This window comes from Natator depressus, chromosome 5 (assembly GCF_965152275.1).
Source record: "Natator depressus isolate rNatDep1 chromosome 5, rNatDep2.hap1, whole genome shotgun sequence".
NCBI lineage: Eukaryota > Metazoa > Chordata > Testudines > Cheloniidae > Natator > Natator depressus.
Genome location: NC_134238.1, coordinates 41,708,875 through 41,721,885, shown reverse-complemented (window position 1 = coordinate 41,721,885; position 13,011 = coordinate 41,708,875). Strand labels below are relative to the sequence as shown.

The following is a 13,011-nucleotide window of genomic DNA, read 5'->3' as shown; positions in this document are numbered from 1 at the left end:
TCTCATAGTCTGGGGCTACAGATCTGGCCCATAGCTTAGATGGGGCCTTACAAGGCAAAGTACTCCCTACTCCACCCACTTTTTATACAGCTCCTTTCTGTGGTCAGCTTTTGATTTTAAAGATTTATCATTCAGTCATGTGTGGAACTTGAAAGTAGTTTTCTATTGATTTGATTGTGGATAAGATCACAGGGATCCCATGCTATAACTTTGAGGTTTATGCTTTGTGCAAAGAGAACTCCATCTCTTTCCAGTCTCTCAAACCCTGGTCCCATAAGTGATTTTCATCTCTGTTTATCTCTCATCAGATAAAGGGGAATTTGAAGGTATTGTTGCTGCCCTTTGTCTTGGCATCACATCCACCATGTTTTTTCTACCCATCATTTGTTCATTGATGCTTAGAAGGTAAGAGGGTAGTATTGATTTGGCTATTGCACAGCATAAGTACATTTTACTGACCTTGCATTCTGTAGTGTTGAGTCATGTCTTATTTTTGCACAACTAGTCTTTCTAATTTGAAACTAGAAATGACAAGTCCTTATGAGACAGGATGCAAAAAAGCCAGTTATACTGATAATTTACACAATTCTTGTGGGTTTGGAACAGCTTTAACAAACCAAGAATGTGTAAGCTACAGATGACTAAAGAGGCTTCTTTGCCACAAACTCAGAATGTTTTAGTCTTTGATACAGCTGCCAGTCAAGTTACCATCTCATACATCAATGGGACAAGTATGTAATACTACCTACTGTCCCAAAAATAGATAAAACTTCTTATGCAAGGAATAATTGTCCAATTGATAATTATGGCCCATTTTTCCTGATGAACTGGGATCACAGTCCTATCACAGTAGGACTGTGGATTGATTGTTCAAAGCCACATACAGATTGATATAAATTTAGAAAGTCCCACTAGCCTAAGTAGTGCATCAACTCCCACTAGTGCAAATCTGGGACATGATCTCGTACCACCTCCAACATTATGTTAAATGAGTGAAGAGGAAACAAATGAGGGGAAGAAGGCACCTGTTGAGACATGATGGTGGTTTTTCCCATTTTGTGAGGAACTACTTTCTGTAGTGGAAGAATGTTGCATAATATCCCCTCCCCCAGAGAACAGTCTTTTTAAAATATTATTTTTACAAAATGTAAAATGAAGGAGCTATACTCTAATAAAATAAATAAATAAATAATAATAAACCATGACTGGTTGCACATTAGTAAACTATTGGTGTGCATCTGAAAATGCACCAATAGTCTACTAATGCAAAACCTGTCATAGATTACTATAAGGAAACCCTGGAACCCTGCCCCCATCTCCGTTTTTTCTGCTTTAACTACTTCTCCTGTCATTATCTGACTTGATTAGTGCTGAGTGACTAGAGCAGACAAGATGTCAAAACCATAGCCTAAGGTCAAATATGGTCCATGGCATGATTTATTCTGGTCTACTGCTCCACCACAACTCTCCTCCCTGCAGCAACTACTCATCCTTTCTGGCCTCTCTCTGGCTTATCGCTACTTTCAGAATTTGAGGCTCATTGATATCTGTTCTGTAGCCGGAGGCGACAGCTTGAGTTTGTGTCAGGGCACTGGGAAATAGTGTGTCAAATCATGTGAACCTGTTATGATTTCAAGTTTGGAGCATTCCAAAATAAAACCAACCAACCAACCAAAAACCTGAAGACTGACCCTACCCTTTGCATGAGAAAAAAATATATAAACATTTTTAAGATTCCAGAAACCTACATAACAGTTGTTTCTGACAGGATATTTTTGGAGGGTGGGGGTAGGGGGCATGGTGGAGGTCTAAGAAAATGAATTCACTCAGTCACATGAGCTAGGCTGATTTCTTAAAAAGTGCATCTAAAGGCAGAGCAGACAGACAGCTTGAACTCCTTCAGTGACTTCTGGAAGCTTCTCAGCTCACGAGAGCAGAGTCAGAAAATGTTTATTCATCCAACAAAATACAATCTAGCTTTGAGGTATTGCACTGATAATATTAAAGTGAGTCATTTTTAAAAAAAACACATACAGAGTGCTATTCTACCGATTTCATATGCAGAGAGAATTGAGGCCAGGAGATTCTCAACAGAGTCCAAGTTAAATTAATTCTACTCACACTGACTTCAACAGGAGCAGAGTTAGGCCAACATTAACTGCTTTTGAAATTCCTTCCCTGCTTCCACATTTTGCTCTCCACCATTTCCACTAGAAAATAATTGCCAGAAGCTCCGTTATTGTTATGGAAGAGCCAAACTAATCAGGATGGAGCTTTGTGTTGCTCAGAGCGATACAGAGGTAGTCTCAGTCCCTGTTCTGAGAAGCTTACAGTCTAGGATGACCCATATGAAGGCTGGGATGGGAGGGGTGATGATACTCTAGATATAATTTTTATATACATATTGTAATAGAGACTTACCCAATCTGGCTCTGGGCTTGTCTCCTGCCTCAGTTTCCCCTTGCCTTGAGATGGTTCTTTCTGCCGTGGCCTTCTGGTCAAGTCAAAAGTCCTCCCCTCCCAGAGTATAAGCCAAGTCCAAACACACACAAGTCTTCCATGCCTCACTCACCTGACACAGCCATTCTTTCAAGGGTTCATTTTCTCTTCCACATCACACTCTTTCAGCATTACCCTTCTCCTGGGCTCAGCTGTAGCCTTCCTGGGCGCTACTCGGTCCTTTCATCCACCCTTCATTCACAGGGTTCAATGCATCACCTCACCAGGTGGCAGCTTAAAAAAAAAGTCACTCCTGTCTTCCCTTAATAGCAAGGGTCTCTGCAACCCCTCACAGAGTGACAGCATAGGCACACCCAGCCTCCACTACAGATGCCCAGCCTTGGGAACCCAGAACACCTGGGCTGTCTGCCCTGTTATCCCAGGCTATCCTGCGTTCTTTCCAGGGCCTCTTCCCACATGCTTCCAGGCCTCCTATTGCTCCTTCCCACTTTTTATAGCTCACAGACCTACTTCCATGGAGTCTTCCTGTTCACTTTTCACAGAGCATTCACTTCCAAGCCCTTACTAGTGGAGTCTCCTTCATCCACTCTTGACAGGCTGCTCTTATCCCCACAGCAAGCCTGCTATTATCACCTAACTTCAGCAGGCATTTCCACCACCTCGGGGAGGTGAATAGGGTTGTCAACTTTCTAATCACACAAAACCAAACACCCCTGGCCTGCCCCTGAGGCCCCCACCCCTTCTCCGAGGCCCTGTCCCCACTCATTCCATCTCTGCTCACTCTTCCCTACCCTCACTCACTTTCACCAGGTTGGGGGCAGAGGGTTGAGATGCAGGGGCTCAGGTTGGGGGTGTGGGCTCTGGGGTGGGGCCAGGGATGAGGGGTTTGGGATGCAGGAGAGGGCTCCAGGTTGGAGTGCAGGGGTGGATATGGGCTCTGGTCTGAGGGCAAGGATGAGGGGTTTAGGGTGCAGGAGGGGGCTCTGGGCTCAGGCCAAGGAGTTCAGAGTGCAGGAGGGGGTGCAGGCTCTGGTTGGGGGCGTGGGCTCTGGGATGGGGCCGGGGATGAGGAGTTTGGGGTGAAGGAAGGGGCTCCAGACTGGGGCAAGGGTGTCGGGGGGAGTGAGGGCTCCGGCTGGGGGTATGGGCTCTGGGGTGGGGCCAGGCTGAGGGGTTTGGGGTGCAGGAGGGGGCTGGGGTAGGGGGTTGCAGGGTGTGCAGGCTCCGGGAGGGAGTTTGGCGGAGCCCCTAGATGCATGGGTGGCCAGGGAGACTCTGTACGCTACCCTCGCCCCCACAGGAGCCGTCCCCACAGCTCTCATTAGTTGTGGTTCCCGGCCAATGGAAGCTGTGGAGCCTTCCATGCATCTAGGGGCTGCAGGGACCTGGTGGCCGCTTCCAGGAGCCACGGTAAGATAGGGCAGGCAGGGAGCCTGCCTTAGCCCTGGGGCTCCGCTGCACCGCCAAGTGGACTTTTAACGGCCCAGTCGGCAGTTCCGACTGGAGCTGCCAGAGTCCCTTTTCAACCAGGCATTCTAGTCGAAAACTGGATGCCTGGCAACCCTAGTGAGCCAAGAATGCCACTGGTGCATTTGAGCCCCAACCCTCTTAAAGGCCCAGCTCACTCTGTGGCATGTATACTTATTTCCATTTTAGAGTAGTTTTGTATTTATATAAAATAGTATCACCTTTCTCCAGCTGCCTCTCAGTTTAACCATCAAATACCGTCTGATTTCTTGTAGGCCTGGAGGCCTAGCTTGAACACATACATGGTAAAGTTAGCCAGAGTTAGAGGTGGCTAGCTTTTGAAAGCTTGTTATTTCTCAGGTCCCAAGTTCAATAAGAGATTATAAACCACGTTGAGGTGGTGTTCATGAAGGCCCTCAGCTGAAACTAATTTGAACAAGGCTCACGAATTTGGTTTTACCTTGGTAAAGCACCACAGGTTTTCCCCCACCACTAATCCTACTAGGATTTAAGCACAGAGGCAGACATACTATCTAAGCCCTGAAAATGCAGGTAGAATTTGGATTTTATATCAAGTCTGCATGAGGAAGTACCTATTTGTTGTAGCAACCAGACAAGGTACTAACAAACTTCAACAGGCCTTTATTTTAAAAGTGGAAACCTCTTTACCAAGCTGCTGCTGCACCCTCGGTAGCTCTCACTACGCCTCCTCAACTCCCCCCCCTCCTTCCTGTTTCCTGTCCTTTCAGACTCCCAACAGCCAGTGCTCCCAGTTCTAATAATTACAAGCAGCATCTAAACACCACACTATTGCTCTACAGTTAGTTCACTGAACACCATGTCTGATCCTTCAGTCAAGTAGGTGGATCTCCCATTGTGTCGGAGTCCTAAGCAAGGGGTGACATGGGCTAATATAGCTCTGCTGCACTCTGCCTTCTAGTCCCTAGGCCTCCACAGGTTTGTAGCATCATGGGGGAGGAGCAGATGCTTGCTCTTGGGGGATGGGCAGATTTCTAAATGGAAACTGATCTATAAGTTGCTACTGATAAGACAAACTAAACCTGCAAGGGAGGAAAGGGGGTTGGAGGAGCCAGGAAATAGTGATGGATTAAAGAAAGAGAAAGTGGATATGCAGTATAGATGGAAAGAGAGTCACATGCTGATGGCCTTCATAGCTCTTCTTAATTACACTAAATAATTTTGCATCAGAAACTCACTAACTTACTGTGAAAATATAGACTATAGTTTTGGACCTCCAATTTGTGTGTTTGTGTGTGTTGTTAATAGCTGCAAGAAGACATCCTGGTCTGATGTGCATGAAAATACTGGCAAACTATGTACATGACTTGTGATGAAAACAGAAGTATATGAAGGCTCAGTCATTTAATTGGAGCCTCAGTTTAAAAAGCATGTCTTTCCAGGTCAAGAAAATTGTGCTGGCCAGCTGTCCCAGATCCAAGAAACAGCAGCGCTATCCAAGATGTGGCAAGAATCATTCCACGGGTATGAAAAGTGTTTATGAATGGGCCCTTTCAGTGAATTACAGCAGCACTGATTACTAGCGTCTTCTCTTTTTAATTGTGCCTGGTAAATGTACAGCATTAAAGATCTAGCAGAAGCTCTGGTAGTATTAGGAATGTAGTGTCAGGCTTTTACAGGGGATTTTCCGACTCCTTTTTAAAAAGGTTTTATTGATTTTTTTTTTCCCAACCATTATGCAACATGCACTGAGGCAAATGTGTGAAAAACAAAGACAAAAAACAATGAAGTAACTCAAAAAGGAAAAAAAAGTTACATTTTTTTACTTATACAAAGTCCATTATGTAAGAGTCAATAATCACCAGGACTGATGGTTTCTTGAGAAATCCAGAGTGTGAAAGTTCACGTGAATCTGGAATTGTTCAAATATACAATTAATAGAATCCTGGAATATATGAAAGTTAGATAAAACATTTTGAACCAAAATTCACAGCTGCATCACAAAGGAGCTGGTTTCTGCTATCTGATTCTGGAACTAGTTCTTCACTGACCTCAGCTTCAGCACACTTCTGAGGGCTTTGTCGGTACTCTAACTAGTCAGAGACTAATCACAGCAAGACCTTATATGCCAACCAAGTATTGCAAGAACTCAGTAGTGTACTCAAGTCATGAACTTTCCCTATCTACACCTGCCTGCCATATGTCATCTGCTGGGGCAGGGGCCAGAGGAGCTAGCTACATCAGCTCTGTGTTAGCAAATTGCTAGCTAAAAGATCCGTACTTCAGTGTTTAAGAAATCTCTAGCTTATATGGGTCAGGAGGATATCTCACTTTTGCCTACTGTTGGGTTTCTTGCACCTTCCTGTGACACATCTGGTGCTGGCCAATGTCTAAGCTAGGATACTAGACTAGATGGACCATAGGTCTGATCTAGTATGGCAGTGTTTATGATCATATCCTACTGTGTTCCATAGCAGAGTGGATCTGACTTTTTTTTAGCCTTTTTTGTATTGGTTTTGGTGGTGGTTGTTGTTGTTGTTTTAAAACACTTCCAGATTTTTACAAAGTATGAGTAGGTAAAGTAGTATGTTCATGGTCAGTTAGAATCATGGAAGTTTAGGGAAGGAGGTCATCTAGTCCAACCCCAACTAAATCATCCCAGCCAGAGCTTTGTCAAGAAGGGCCTTAAAATCCTCTAAGGATGGAGATTCCACCACCTCCCAAAGTAACCCATTCCAGTGCTTCACCACCCTCCTAGTGAAATAGTTTTCCTAATATCCAACCTAGACCTCCCCCACTCCAACCTGAGACCATTGCTTCTTGTTCTGTCATCTGCCACCACTGAGAATAGCTTAGCTCCATCCTCTTTGGAACCCCCTTTCAGGTAGTTGAAAGCAGCTATCAAATCCCCCTTCACTCTTCTTTTCTGCAGATTAAACAATCCCAGTTCCCTCAGCCTCTCCTCGTAAATCATGTGCCCCAGGCCCCTAATCATTTTTGTTGCCCTGCGCTGGACTCTCTCCAATTTGTCCACATCCTTTCTGTAGTGGGGGGCCCAAAACTAGAAGCAATATTCAAGATGTAGCCTCACCAGTACCAAATAGAGGGGAATAATCATTTCCCTCGATCTGCTGGCAATGCTCCCACTAATGCAGCCCAATGTTAGCTTTCTTGGGAACAAGGGCACACTCTTAACTTATATCCAGCTTCTCGTCCACTGTAATCCCCAGGTCCTTTTCTGCAGAACTGCCGTTTAGCCAGTCAGTCCCCAGCCTGTAACAGTGCATGGGATTCTTCTGTCCTAAGTGCAGTACTCTGCACTTGTCCTTGTTGAACCTCATCAGATTTCTTTTAGCCCAATCCTCCAATTTGTCTAGGTCACTCTGGACCCTATTCCTACCCTCCATCATATCTACCTCTCCCCCCAGCTTACTGTCATCTGCGAACTTGCTGAGGGTGCAATCCATCCAATCATCCAGATCATTAATGAAGATGTTGAACAAAACTGGCCCCAGGACTGACCCCTGGGGCACTCCACTTGATAACGGCTGCCAACTAGACATCAAGCTGTTGATCACTACCCGTTGAGCCTGACGATCTAGCCAGCTTTCTATCCACCTTATAGTCCATTCATCCAATTCATACTTTTTTTAACTTGCTGGCAAGAATACTGTGGGAGACCATATCAAAAGCTTTGCTAATGTCAAGATATATCACGTCCACCACTTTCCCCTCATCCCCAGAGCCAGTTATCTCATCATAGAAGGCAATAAGGTTGGTCAGGCATGACTTGCCCTTGGTGAATCTATGTTGACTGTTCCTGATCACTTTCCTCTCCTCCAAGTGCTTCAAAATGGATTCCTTGAGGACCTGCTCCATGATTTTTCCAGGGACTGAGGTGAGGCTGACTGGCCTGTAGTTCCCTGAATTCTCCTTCCCTTTTTTAAATATGGGCACTATATTTGCCTTTTTCCAATCGTCCAGGACCTCCCCCCAGTCGCCACGAATTTTCAAAGATAATGCCCAATGGCTCTGTAATCACATCAGCCAACTCCCTCAGCACCCTCGGATGCATTAGATCTGGACCCATGGACTTGTGCATGTCCAGCTTTTCTAAATTGTCCTTAACCTGTTCTTTCACCACTGAGGGCTGCTCACCTCCTCCCCATACTGTGATGACCAGTGCAGCAGTCTGGGAGCTGACCTTATCTTTGAAGACCAAGGCAAAAAAACCATTGAATACTTCAGGTTTTTCCACATCTGTCACTAGTTGCCTCCCCCATTCAGTAAGGGTCCCACACTTTCCCTGACAGTTAGTGACATTTAGCAAAAATAAAATTAAAATATTTGGATTGTTGAATTTAGAAAGAACGATTACTTACGCTGAAGAACGCCAGGTTCAGTAAGATGTTTTAGCCACATGGACCCCACTGTAGGTGCACATAGGCCCCATGAGCACAAAATCAGATTATTTTGGCCAGCAAGGTCTGCTGGGGCCACACATTCACCCTGGATACTCTTGCCCACCCCACCCAGGGCATAAAGGGAGGAGTGGGCACAACCATCCCACAGGATTATGTATTAATGAAGGCACTTGGGGTATGTCTGCACTGCAAAGGAAAATCCATGGCACTGAATCTCAGAGCCCAGGTCACTTGACTTGGGCTTGCAGGGCTTGGTCTTAGGGGCTAAAAATAGCAGTAAGACGTTCCCACTCGGGCTGTAACCTGTAACCTCACCCTCCCCTTCCTCCTTCCATCCTGCCAGGTTTCAAAGCCTGGGCTCCAGCCCAGGCAGGAATGTCTATACTGCTATTTGCAGCCCAAGCCCCACAAGCCCAAGTTAATTGACCCAGGCTTTGAGACTTGATACCACAGGTTTTTCTTTCCAGTGTGGACACAGTTTAAGACCACAGGACTCCATAGTAGCAAAACAGGAGGACCAATCACGGCAGCCATGTGGACAGAACATCTAAGAACTAGTGCTACTGTAATGTAAATAACTGTTCTTGCTCCTTCAAGTATTTGTTCCTGCAGATCCTGCCCTTGGTGACTGGCTATCAGTTATTCCCCTAGGAAGGTGGGTGCCAGTAGTTCTATCTACATAAAGGCCGTAGGACCGCACTGCCAAATGGGCATCCAATCTAGAACCTGCCACTAAGTAAAAATATGTATTGAATTCCAAGTTGATGCCATGAAAATCTGATAGAGGGATACTCCTAAAACATATCAGGAAGGTTCCTTGAGGCCTAGTAAAGTGTGCTTTAATTTGAGAAGAAGCAGCTAATGTATGTAGTTCATAGAAGACCTTAATACAATCAGATGCCCATTGTGAGAAGCTCTGGGTCAAAATAGCCTGCTCTCAAAAGCTATCCCCAAACTCTATAAATAGCCATGGTGACTCAAAGATTTTGCTCTACTGAGGTAGGAGAAAGCTCTCAGAACAAATGTATGGAGCGTTGCTTCCCAGGCAGAAAGAATACCGGTAAGCGTATGTATTGATTTAGAAGTAAGTTTGAGACTACGTTGGATAAGAGTTTTGGGAGAGGTCCAAGAATCACCTGGGTTTTGTATATAAGGTGGTCCTACCATTAAACACTTGATTGAATCTGGCTCACCCTTTCAGCAGAGATACTAACTACCCAAAATGCTGTCATAATAGAAAGATGACATAATGCCATAGGCTCAAAAAGGGATGTTCCATTAGTGCCGAGATACCACATTTAGTTCCCAGGGAGGGAAAATTCTTTAACGGGTAGAAACACATGGATCAGGCCCTTCAGAAACAGTCAGGTGAAAAAATACTGTGTGAACCTGAATGACGGGGAAACAGGTCGATATTGTCGAATGACTCCTAAATCGAGCTGGTTGAAAGTCCTGACAATAACAACGACAATAAAATGATCCGGAACATTGACCCTGAGCAACCCAAAGCAAAAATCATTTCCACCTGGTTTTATATGTTAACTTTTCTGCTCTGCTTCAAAATGCAGAACAATGCCTGGCTGTGGAACTTAATCAGCTAGCCTCCATGCTGTTAGGTAGAGAAATGATGGACCAGGTTTAGGAGCAGACAGTGATTCTGTGAAATCAGCATCCGGAAGATTTGAAAGAGTGAAGGGCAGTTTAATCAATAGATGCATCTGCCAGAGTACCAAAACTGACACACCCATCCTGGTGCTATCAGTATTAACAAGGCTTTGACCTATCTTATTTTACTCAGGACTCTCGGAATTAAGGGAATTCTATGGTAAGGCATCCAACAGGTTTCTGTCCCACTGACTCATAAATGCAGCCAAAAGGGAGCCTGGGCTCACATGTCTCCTCAGGACAAAAAGCATGTGACATTTCTTGTTCAAGTTGCTGGCAAAGAGGCCTATGGTCAGAAGAGGTCATTTTAAGATAAGTTGATCAGGGACTAGAGCTGCATCAATAACTGATTTTTCAGTTCACTGGCAGTTCTGGAAAAAAATTTGTTTTGGGTCCACATAATTGCATCCAAGGTCATACAGGGCACATGTGTGGCTCCAACGGACACGGCTGTCCAAAAGAATCAGATCATGTGTGCAAAGTGCACATTTGCCCATATGTAAGAAACCCAAAGTATCCAGCACACAGGTGCAAGGTGTTGTGATTTCCATCTGCAAGATGGAAGACTTGTATAGCGAAGTTCTCCATCCTAGAATGTCACTCCAAAATAGGTACTTGGAGGGAAAAATACATAACTGGTATGTGGCCATAATGTTACTGTACACAGAGCAGAGAGAGAAGCTGTGGAAAGAAATCAAGTCAGTTAAACTGATACTGTAAGAAATATTGCTGTGCTGATAACATGGCAGAAATAGAAATAATGGTTAACAGATGAAGCATAAAGGCTTTTGGGGGAAAACAGGGCTCAGAATGAGTAGGCAGCAGAACAAGGCAGCTACTTTTGGAGACATTACCTAGTGGTAACCTGACATTAGCAAAGGCTCATGAAATGTGACAGATGCACCCACATACACCAGTGAGCATTGTGAAGTTGTTAAATAGAAGCTGATTCCCTCAGGGAATTTCACTATAGTCAGAGCGCTCACAAAATTTCTTCAAGTCAAGTACGAACACAGTCAAGTAAATCAGTAGTAAATTCCTAGAAGAAATAAAGGAGATCAAGCATATGATCAAAAGTACCTACTGCAAATTTCCCCTGTAAACTCAGATGGGATACCAGATATCACAATCTAAGAAAAATTCTAGGAATTACTGAATTAAATCACTGAACTTTCTAATAGCTGCAGTAGTCATAAGTACCTCACCAATATAGAACATGCAAAGATTAGGAACACAGGAACTTCCATAAATGATTGGACCAGCAATCCATGAAATCCAATAGCCAATCTCCAATAGTGCCTATACCACATTCTTCAGACCAAGGTGCCAGAATCACTTTAAGGGACAATTATGAGGTAACTTAACCATTGGAAAGTTTTGTTACTTAGACCGCTAGAGGATGGCTTCTGCTATGAAGCAGGCAGTCATTCTCCAGCTCATGAATGGGAGTCAGAAAGAATGAATGAAATACAATAAAGTCTTGATCATTTCTGAGGTCATCAATGCTGGAATGCACCTGCTCCACTTAAAATAAGTGAAGATTGAAGCAGTTACTGGTGGGTCAGAGAACATGACATCCAGTCTGTAATTTAATATAGATAATGGAAAAACCAAAGCAGTGTCATCAGAAAGGAAGGATGCTATTTATGGACTATAAAAAGCCTTTCCATTCTATGTGTTTTGTGATGGTTTGTATGGCTCTAACAGGACACACACATTTCTAAGCGGGTAGTACCTGGCTTTACATCACACACTGCTCTGCAGTTTAGCCAGCCAAAATATACAAAACCTTTCAACACAATCTTTACCTATACCAAAGTGATAGTGAAGCGACTAGAAGGCACTGCAGATGGACGTTGATATCAAAGGGTAATTAGGCAGAATTGCACTGTTCAATTCAACCAGTTAAATGTTGATATCAACATGTGAATCACACAGATCAATAGTTATAGGGCCCTGCACAGAACATCCTGCAGTTTACATTTTATTATGTATGTGTTACCTACCTCACCTCACTTTAACAATGAAGGGATGGAGAATATGGTCCTCTTGGGCAGAAATATTTATTTCCCTAATTAAGTTTCTCATACCAATGCACATTGTAAATGGAATTTAAAGATTAAATAAAATAGCTTGGCCAGCTCAATTAAACAAGAAAGTAATAGTTGCGGCCAGGCTTCCCATTTCCTGACTTTGTTTTTCTATTGCTTAGTATTAGTAAATTATTTATTTCAATATCATAAAAGTTTACACTATGTGCAGAAACATGCAATTATTTTTTTCTTTCCATTTCATTTTGTTTGTAGGCTAGCCAGGGACCCACTTCAAGGCTATTGCTTCAAACACAAACAGACAATGATACTACCAGCCTTCATGTGATAGAAGAGGATTCAAAGGCTTCTTTGAAGCTGCAGCCCTTTATTGAGGACACAGAAGACAACAGTGAGTGTGATGCAGGCCAATCTGAAAGTGCTGGTGGTAGCCCAGACACCTGTTCAAGTCTTTCGAAAATCCCTGAAAAAGCAATTGCAACCGAAAAAGAAAGAGTCAGCTCTAGCATGAGGGCACCTCTCCTGAGTGATTACACCAGCATGGAATTCAGTCAGAAAGCCATGCTAAGTCTGGCACTGAATCTCCTTCCACGGGCTGTCCAGCCTCACATGGAGGGGAAACTGAACAACAGGCCAGGAAAAGTGGAGCAATGCACACTGTTTACTCCTCAAGACTATGTGAAACAGAGCCAGGTGGTGTTTACACCAACTGGACCAACACTGATGGAAGAAACCAGTTTGAGCTGAGGTCTCTCAATGCCTCCCCGTGATATAGAAGCAAGCCCCAAAACCTTTGATGCTTGATTGGAGCAGTTACAATATTTTAGGATGGTGATTCTGTGAATGTTGATTCTTCTTTGCTTTAATAAGTTTCACAGATAAAGTAGTTTGTGTGTATAGTTACATTAGCCATTTCAGGCCCTTGCTCTTACCACAAATCATACTCAACTAAGTTTTGCAGTCAT

At 43.9% G+C, this 13,011-nt stretch overlaps 1 protein-coding gene across 1 annotated transcript in view; it reads left to right on the top strand.

Moving 5' to 3' along the window:
- LOC141988127 (interleukin-6 receptor subunit beta-like) overlaps positions 1–12,793 on the top strand; it is a 57,567-nt gene extending 44,774 nt beyond the window's left edge. The window contains exons 14-16 of the mRNA XM_074953965.1: positions 309–405; positions 5,349–5,430; positions 12,302–12,793. Coding sequence (XP_074810066.1) covers positions 309–405; positions 5,349–5,430; positions 12,302–12,793 — 671 coding nt within the window. The remainder of the gene's footprint in view (positions 1–308; positions 406–5,348; positions 5,431–12,301) is intronic.
- The last annotated feature ends 218 nt before the right edge of the window (positions 12,794–13,011 follow it).